General features: G+C 47.2%; 1 protein-coding gene across 1 annotated transcript; it reads left to right on the plus strand.

The window, feature by feature from the left end:
- The first annotated feature begins 8420 nt into the window (after positions 1-8420).
- Positions 8421-9436, plus strand: LOC117593994. The gene is made up of 2 exons (XM_034290827.1): positions 8421-8967; positions 9072-9436. Exons 1-2 carry the CDS (start codon positions 8442-8444, stop codon positions 9434-9436), a joined length of 891 nt encoding a protein of 296 aa, XP_034146718.1. The 5' UTR covers positions 8421-8441.
- The last annotated feature ends 613 nt before the right edge of the window (positions 9437-10049 follow it).

The raw sequence follows: 10049 nt of genomic DNA on the forward strand, positions 1-10049 counted from the left end.
GTCTGGTGTCTTTGTATTTTGCGTGAAGGACTTGTGCGTTGATAGCTTTCATGTATCCGAGTTCGAACGAGTCTGTGTTCTCCGGGCTGTAAACACCAAGCAGATCGGATAGATTCTCAGCGTAAGTTTTTCTGCAGTAACTTAGCTTACCCTGCTTGAACGGGAACAACGGGAAGCCGCTGTGTAACTCCCACATCACGCAGAACCAGCTGAATATGTCACTCCAGGTAGATGAGGTCCAACACCATAGTACCTCAGGGGCCATGTTAGTATGGTTACCCCGCGGTTGGTCTGGCGTAGTGAAGTTGCAAGCGGTACCGAAATCGCTGATCTTGAAAGTGAAAGGTACAGGCCTTCTATTAGGCTGGTGGCAGACCAACACGTTCCTGAAGGTGAAGTCCCTGTGCTGGATGGCCCTGGATCTCAGGTATTCCAACCCTCGCAAGGTGTCCAGTTCAACCATGGGCACGATCCTTCTTTCCTTCATACGCAACATGAACTCCTGCAGCGAGACAAGGGCTCGTTCCATTACGTGTACGGCTCTACCTCCTAACTGGTAGTTGGGAATCTCGCACCAGAAACCTCCAAATGTGCGCAGGATGTTCGGGTGTTGTATTGAGACCCCGATCAGCACCTCTTCAACCTGGGATGCGATGTGCGCGTAGCGATTGAACTCTCTGTCTATGAAAGGAAGGCTCCAGTTCACCATTTCTGGAAACAGGTTGGTTTTTACTACTTGGTGCCTGTTGATCTGAACGGCGACCCCAAATCCTCCTCGACCAAGGACGTTTCCCGGGGTGGTTACAAGCTTTTCTATATCGATTTCACATTTAGGATCTGTAGGTAAGGATATCCCAGCGTAGAGGCTCCACAGATTTGTGTCCGAGGATACGGTACACTCAAGGTGCTCGTATCGTCGACCAAAGCTGTCTACGTTCACAACGGGCATCCTGGGTTCAGTTGTCCTGTAGCTCGAGGGTAGAAACCCGTCTATCACCGGATACGCTTGCTGAGATGTTGCAAACTCGAGTTGCTGAACCGGGCACGTTTCAAAGTTCGGGAATAGGGAAGTCTGGGTGTTCGTGACTATGTTCTGTGCGTCCCTTATCAACGTGAGCAGCTCCTGGGTGCACGGGGCTAGCGTATTACATTTCACCACCTGGAACAGTATGATGGAGTCAGATGTACAGTCCCTTCGTTTTGTGTGTACCACTACACGATCTTTTCCCTCGATCACATGGTCCTCTTCGACACCCATCACTACTACTTTATTTAGGTTATGCAGTCTGACAAACCTATTAAGTACCCGTACAGTATCTTCGGTGTGTGTGAAGGTGAAATTGCCCCCGGGTCCCCCGAGCCACTCCAGCACACCTTGCACATCGTTGTAACGCAAGGTCTTAACGTGATAGAGACTGTAACGCTCTACCATCGCAAACAACCTTTCTATATTGCATCTGTCTCGATCCCTGACCGGAGCCATTATCACCCGAATCCTACGGACCACATGCCTATCTGTTGCACCTACAGGGTAGTAGTAAATAGGAAATGAACGGGTCGGTTCGTAGACGGATCGTTTTCTCTGACCACGCTTCCGTATTGCTGTTCGAATGCCTGATAGTGGCAGGTGCCCCTGCCACAGGATTGTTGCAAGAGACTGGGTTCAAAGAAGCGGGCACGCTTCAGATAACCCTGCAGCTATTGCGGGATATGTGGCAGAGGGCTGACACGTTGTACATACCAAGAGCTGTTCTAGGATATCATTGGAGACTCGTAAACTCTCAAGATACTACATATATCTGTTGTTTCGTTACTGCATGAGTTCAGCGGCACCTATGAACTACAATCAGCAGGGTTTCACGGGTAACCGCGATGGCCACATGTCTCCACGGGAACCCAAGAAAACCGCAGCTCCCTTAGTGGATGTACCCGGGAGCTGGCTCGATAGTAAAGCGTGTACGAACTACCCTTCGGCCCCACCTATCCCAGAGGGCAACTTCATGAGTGTGTTCCCCCATTACCATCATGATCAGCAACATCCGCAGCCACAGCAAAAGCCACCCGAATCTCTAGAGAGTCATCGGTATCCACCTACGCAACAGCAGTATCAACAGTTGCATAAATCTTTAGAGAATCATCGGTATCCAGCGCAGCGGCCATTGCATCAAATCGGCGAGTATCATCGAGAGATGAACTATACCAAGCTCCATGATCAACCGCTCCCGTTGCACCAAAACCACAAGCAGCTAGACACAGACCCAAATGAGGCAAAATTGAACGTACCGTCACGCAACAAACCTTTCAAGGGTCTGGAACATAAAGCAAAGAAAAAAAGTGTGTTGAGCACAGGATGTTACGATTCAAACATTGACAGTGAGGATGAGTATTAGGTGTGTATCGGCATGTCAGTGTATATAAATCGCGTATGGAACTTACATATTTCTTTGCAAACCATGCCCCTTGTAGAATCTACGCTACGTAACAGCATACCCTGTAGGCAGAGCTGGGTTAATAATGGTCGGATAATAGTGGCCTGTGCGGATCGCTGCTTTATGACCAATAATAGTAGGGCTCAGCAGGGCAGCCAGGCTAAGCACCTTAGAGAGCAATGGCAACAACGACAGCAGCAGCATCATCCGGAGGACCAGGTACGGTGGGCAGTGTGAACCACCTTGCTTCTGTACCAAGGCATCCGCACCCTGGTCCGAGTGAGAGCATGAAGGTAGCGGTACTGCGCTCTGGGCACACAACGGAACGCATAGAGGCACACGAGGAGATCTCGTTTGCATACCAGCGCAGTAGAGAGGAGTGTAATGTGTGCTTGGAGGTGGTATTAGACAAGGACATTCCAAAGGAGCGTAGATTCGGAATTCTAACCAAATGTAGGCACTGTTACTGTCTCAGGTGCATCCGCAGCTGGAGAGCGTCCCGCTATAACGAAACCGTTAAATTGTACCCAGTGTGTCAAACCAGATCACCCTTTTTCGTACCTAGTTATTACTGGGTTGATGATATATATGAAAAGCGTAAACTTATCAAGAAATACAAGGCTGGTATGGCACGTAAACGTTGTCGACACTTTGCTCAAGGTCAGGGTTTCGGAGATAGGTGCTTCTACAAACACGAACCTAGGTACGCGTATCCACCTGAATATATGCCTACATGGGCAAGTGAGCACCCCGGAATGCACGGACCGTGGCAGGGGAGTCCACCCGGAGCTACGTGGGGAAGTGAGCACCCCGGAATGCACGGACCGTGGCAGGGGAGTCCACCCGGAGCTACGTGGGGAAGTGAGCACCCCGGAATGCACGGACCGTGGCAGGGGAGTCCACCCGGAGCTACGTGGGGAAGTGAGCACCCCGGAATGCACGGACCGTGGCAGGGGAGTCCACCCGGAGCTACGTGGGGAAGTGAGCACCCCGGAATGCACGGACCGTGGCAGGGGAGTCCACCCGGAGTGTACCAGGAAATGCTGCTTGGGTTACTCAGGGATGAACGTTGACATGCTAATGCTACAGCTCGAAAAGTACAAAACTGATACGGACTGCCTTTCCTAAGTTAAGGCATGTTATTCTACGATATGTTGTATATGCAATATGTTGTGTGATAAAAAAAACATTTGATGATGTGTATGCAATTTGGTGTACCTGCAATTCGTATTATCATGTGGAAACAGATTTGTTAAAAATAAAAGACAACTGACCATTCACATTGATGTACAAAAGCGTTTTTTTATTTCTTACATCACAAGGCACCATTCACAGGTACGTGGTAGTTCTTTTCCTCGAGTAGTAGCTCTGGAGCGCGGTGGAAGCCTCAGCGTAACTCCTTCCGCTCTGGTTTAGCGTAATAATATTGCGCGGTGCGCATCCTGGTACCCGGGACACCCACGTTCCCCATTATACCCCCATCAGGTGAATTAATCTGTTGAAAGATCCCGGCTCACCGCTCAGATTGTGCGGTCTCATTGGGCTGCCAGCCTTTACGGATACACGGTCCTCTGTATCCTCGTCCTCTCTATCCTCCTGCTCGGTGAGAATCGGGTCTGTGTCACCAGCTGAACGGGGGAAGAGTCTTGTCTTTAAGCTCAGGTGATCACGCACTGAGAGTCTCTTGATGGTCATCGTTAAACGGTCGAGGTCCGAGGTTCTTTTTTTCCGCGGAGTAGGTGGTATCCAATCTCGCTTATCTAACCAACGTTTCTTCACCAACGCTTTATGTAGAGTATTACACAGGTCCTGATGGTACCCAGCGAAAGGTTCTCCAAACGCAGCCCTCATCTGTTTGTGTGGTATGGCTAGAAACCTTTCCAAACTGAGATTCTTGAATCTGTCACTCAAGTGAGACTTGCCCCATTTCTTTGTATAAGAGTGTACAGCCATGACCCGCTGAGTTAGGTGATGCTCATGAACCTAGATCGATGTATATATAAAATGGTAAATACGATAGCTCTGGGATTACTACAGGTATCCACTTTGGTTCTTACCTTGGTTTGCTACATAAGCGATGATCAAGTTTATCAGGCAACGCTTTGCATTATAAGGGCACATAGATATAGGAACTGTATGTCCAACCACCGGCGAATCAGCCGGACGGTTTTATCTCTTTGGCTCCTTACAACTGACTCTAGTGCGGTGGGGGAGCCCAGCCTCGGACGGATGTGGTTCCTATTCCGTGGTACCTCATAGACAGTGTGTATAAACACACTCACATACGAAATGTAAGCACATCTCTACCAAGGTCAGAGACCAGGGTACTGGAGCGAAATGGAACTCACTCCGCTATTCAAACTGGTCAACTACCTAATGAGAAATGAAGAGATGTTCACTAATCTTGCGGACGCTGTATTAGACCCTATGAATCTGCCCAGCGATGGCAAGAAGCTTGTGAAGCCAGGATCTGCGTGTCTGAAACACCCTGAGACTTTGGTCAATAGAATGTACTGCTGTCTGTCCGATTCCGTTGCGTGGAACATCGTGATCGGTATACTCGAAAAGCACGATCCGGATTTCATAGTGACCCATCTCGAAGAGCACGGCCTGGAGGAGCTTGTGAACCATGATAAGTACTGGAATCACAAGATAGAAACGTACTTAGAGAACACACTGGGGAACCTAACTCCAGCCGAGATGAAACGAGTTAAACTGTTGCTCTCGTTGAATATCGTGAAAGGTTGCAGTCATATTCCCATTGGACTGATTGAGAACCTAAACGCTCGTGATCTATCCCGTGAGATTCTCTCCCGTTACTTAAATCGCGCAGTGTTTGTGATGAGTCTGATCTTCACGCAAATCAAGCGAATGGACCTTGCGGCGACAGTGACTTCAGTGACAGGAAGATGTGGTAAACCTAAAGCGGTTCCGGGTCTCTACCGAGCACAGAGAACAGGGTGCACAGGGAACATGGAACTCACTCAGAGATTCAAAATGGTCAACTACCTAATGAGAAACAATGAGATGTTCGTTAAGCTGGTGTCCGCTATCCAGGACCCTAGGAATCTGCCACTAGATGGCCGAGTGATAGAGACAATTACCCGGATGCTTAAGAAGCGAGGATGGGACACGTGTCTGGAACACCCTGAGACTTTGATCGGTGAAATGTGCCGCTATCTGTCCGAGGATCTCACGTGGACTATCTTGATGGGTATACTCGAAAAGCACCAGTTCAAAGTGGCAGATCTCGAAGCTCACGGTCTCAAGGAGCTTGCGAGTCGTGATATGCGCTGGAATCACCAGATGACACCGGCCTTTGACCAGACAATGTGGAACCTGAGTAGAGCTGAGTTGAGACGTGTGAAACTGTTGCTGTCATGGGAGATTGTGAAGGGTTATGGTTATATTCCCTACGGACAGATTGAGGAGGTAAACGCATGGGACCTATCCCATAACATTGTGTCTAAGTACCTTCATCACACAGTGTTTGTTATGAGTCTGATCTTCACTCAAATCGAAAGAATGGACCTTGTGGAGGAACTGATTTCGTTGACATTAAGAGTTGGTAACCCTACAGCGGTTCTGGGTGTCTACTGATCCCTGACAGCGAAGGGCAATGGCATTGAGCTGCATTTGCTTTTACTGTAATTATAATATATGTGAACCGTGTGTGATCTGAACAATAAAAAAAACGGATGAAATCCCTGTGTACTAACAGTGTGGCGAGTGTTCATTCTCATAGTGGATGTAAAGAGGAAAGAGAGTCAGTCTCTGTGATACAAAAATAAAATATTCTTTCTCTAGGACATGGTTTCTAGTTACAAGTAGACTAGACATTCAGTACATTTCACGAACAGAGCAGACTCTAAACTCTTAACAATGGTGCACTATAGTAATTATTGGTGGATTACCAACGATAATGATTGGTTCACGGTCACCTTGATAGCTGTTTTTGGGTTGGGCCTGATCACCCACAGGATTTATAGCACACGGTCACGGTCCCCTATATACAAACCATGCTCACGTGTCTATTCACCCCGTACGAGACTGTGTACGCTCCCACAACTTGTGCCTTGGACGAAACGTATCACGTGAACGACCATTTCATCCAGGCTACAGACTCTTCGGTGATCGGCGGTGTGGACACGGGTAACTGTAGTTGATGTTTGTATGTATAAAAAAAAGCAATGGATGTCATATAGTTTTTGTTTGGGTACTCACACACAGTCTCTCAACAGAACCCATCAGTTCGGTGGACAGACGTTGTGAGCCCCTCCAGTAATCCAGGAAAGGTTTGTTCGCTACACCAGAGAACGCGAGATCAGTCCTTGTTCGCTGAGTCAAACACCAAGAAGCGGGCGCGAGCTTCATCATTGCACTTCCTGTGTATGGCCAATAAAGAAAACTATGAGTCACGTAAACCTGTGTGGATGTTTATTAGCAAATTCATTCATACCATTATCAGAGGCAGTCTGGTGTAGCCTCTCATTATTACACTTAGCACATAGATGTAGTACAAGCTGGAAATAACTGCGAGACCGGCAAATATTATAATCAGTGCCATGCCCCATACGAACAGCCCATCATCAGCGATTTGTGTGATCGACTCCCAGGTTGTGGTGGTATTAGGCACCGTGGAAATTATTCCATTCATGACCGGTCCTCTGCTTCTCACTCCGCCTCAGCCTTGTGTGTCTTGGAGGCTTCAAAACCTTACGTGTCAGAGAGCACAAGTCATGTTAAACTTGTTTAGGTCCATGTGACCGAGATTAACATCATGTACGCTGTAAGAGGCAGAGTTCTAATGTTCACATACAGTGGTACTTCACAGTGACATTGACACTACAATGGTACACTCAGTCACATTGACACTACAATGGTATACTCAGTCACATTGACACTACAATGGTATACATACTTACTTCTCAGCGTACAAAGCTCAGAGGTCATTTCTTTTGCTTGTGGGATAGTTCCTAAGAGACAAAAGTGTATTGTAGTTCACTGATGAAAACCCTTCTAGGTCCCCCACAGCTGAACCATAGCAAAAGATTCACACAGAGATAGAATTATTCAGAGGAGTGGACCTGCTCCTGGTCCAGCCACATTGCGAAAGTCCAACCTGTGACAAAGTAATATTCAGCAGAGATATCCGCGGTCGGCCGTTCCAACTGTTCATAGGAGTGCACCTGCTTCTGGTCCAGCCACATTGCGAAAGTCCAACCTGTGACAAAGTAATATTCAGCAGAGATATCCGCGGTCGGCCGTTCCAACTGTTCATAGGAGTGGACCTGCTCTCGCCCTAGCAGCACAGGGAACGGCTGACCGAGAACAAACTGAGAAGTCAGCAGATAAATCCACGGTCGGCTGTTTGGAGTCTCCACTGCGTGTATAGAAGCCTCGCTGATCTGTGCTAAATGGCATCCTCTGTGTTTCTACTCTGAGCAACAAGGGCTGAAACTCCTTCTCTGCGCTGAGCCTTAGCCTAATGGATACCATCACAATAGCTGTGAGATGGTGCTGTGTCCCACAGGCACACATCAACTTTGTGACCGATGCAATCACTAAGTGGTATATGAGCAGATGGATATACAACCATTATAAAACCGAAAATCTGACAATCATTTGTGTTCAAATAGAATTTAACAGCTCCTAAGTGTGAGGAAAGCTCTATGGGTGGAACCGGGACGTGGCTCAATGGAGTGGGAAGCATTGGATACACTGCTGGATGACACACCTCTATTGCCTGTAAGCACCAACAAATACAGTGTCACGCACACCACCATTACACAAGGGGACAGCTTTTATTACCATGTGTGTAACACGGTGGAATTTGTAAAAGGGTGCGCGTGGATACATCGCGGACAAGATGACCATACTTGAGCTGCACAACAAACATGTAAGTTTGTAAGACATGCTGTATATACCAAGCGTGTTTATATTACTTCTGTATTTTCTACCCTGCAGGAACCTCACAGTGTTACGGTGTTAGTGCCCGGGACCGCAACAAGGATGATACATGTGCGATGCACTGAACCCCAGCGAATATACGAGCTGTTCAAGAAGTATGGCCTGACATGCTCCAATGTCTGGGATTCCAGAACCTCCCTGTCTGCCACGGCTCCTTGTACAGCACTGTGTGACCACAACATGACCACAGTTAAAGCGAACAGGATCGCGGAGACTGATGCCTTGGACCAGGAACCTGAGGTGTCCAATTTCTACCACGACATGAAATGCGTCCGAATACAAGCAAAGCTAAACGCGCTGAAACACAGACCCTACAGCACACATCACCGCAGCGTGGTAGATGCAGCACAACTGCCATCAGCCAGTGTTGACGGAACCTACTCGAACGAGACTCAGCCCGAGTTGGTATCAGTTGTCCTGTACTACTACGATCGAATGGCCACACTGGGAGATGTCATCAAGGCCGATGGTAGGTTCGTACCGGATGTCCAGTATTCGAATCCAGAAGAGTGGTCTGGGGATAGATATGTGTTAGAACTGGAACCAGACAACAACGTGACCATTATGGGTAAGAACACAACAATCTATATCCATTTGGTGTAAAGGTGACTCTTATTGCCACATATGTATACTAAAGTCCACAAATTGATTCTCCTGTTTCTTATCCTAAAGGCACGGTGCTCCCAGCCAGCTTGAGTGACGAGAGAACGCGTTTGGAACCGTACACGTGTCCCTACTGTCTCGAAGATGCAAACGCGTACCTTGACTGCGGACACTTGTGTTGTGTGTCCTGTACACGAAGAGCTAAGAAGAAGAAGAAGGATTCTGTGGCCTGTGGTGTTTGCAAGCAAGAATCCACAGGCCACAGAGCCCTTGAAATACCACAGAACTTCGATTCTACATGCTTCGCATGCTGCAAAGGGAAAGAGTGGGTCACAGAATGTGGCCATTTAATATGTGTCAAATGCTTCATTGGACGCTGCCCTGTTTGTAGTAACCCGGTCACTACGCTTAAGAGGGTGTTCATGTCATATTAACAATAAGTCAATGAGCCAGTTCTGAAAATAAACGCTTTATTGTATCTGAAACAAATGCTCTATTGTACATATTAACAATAAGTCAATGAGCCAGTTCTGGAAAAAAAACGCTTTATTGTATCTGAAATAAATGCTATATTGTACTTTATTCATTTAAGAACAACCGTTGTGTGTATCTAAGATTTGCACCGAGATCATTTACATGTTCACCTTTCAAAAAGGAGTTTCCTACGCAGACCCTATGTGCAGAAACCTTTATTTACATTTATTTGTGGAAATAAAATAGAGACATCACCATGTACATATGGTACACAATGTTCAACATATGAGCATAGTGCTCTTTTTTGTTTATAAATCCCCATGTAATACAATCTGTTCTGTGTTAATGTTATCTATTAGATGTGTGGGGTTCGAGACACTGGGACCTTGACATACACCGTCTACTCTATGCACAAAAGCCCCGGTGTGTGTGCGATACTGCGCTGCGAACGGTAGCTTTGCAAGGTTGTATGTGTACGAATTATCTAGTTGAACTGAAAGCAAGTAGTACATTCTCACATTCTCAGGTTTGTATACTATGATAGTATACACACATGCACTCTTATGATCATTA

The sequence above is a fragment of the Esox lucius genome, chromosome 24, assembly GCF_011004845.1.
Source record: "Esox lucius isolate fEsoLuc1 chromosome 24, fEsoLuc1.pri, whole genome shotgun sequence".
Taxonomy (NCBI): Eukaryota; Metazoa; Chordata; class Actinopteri; order Esociformes; family Esocidae; genus Esox; species Esox lucius.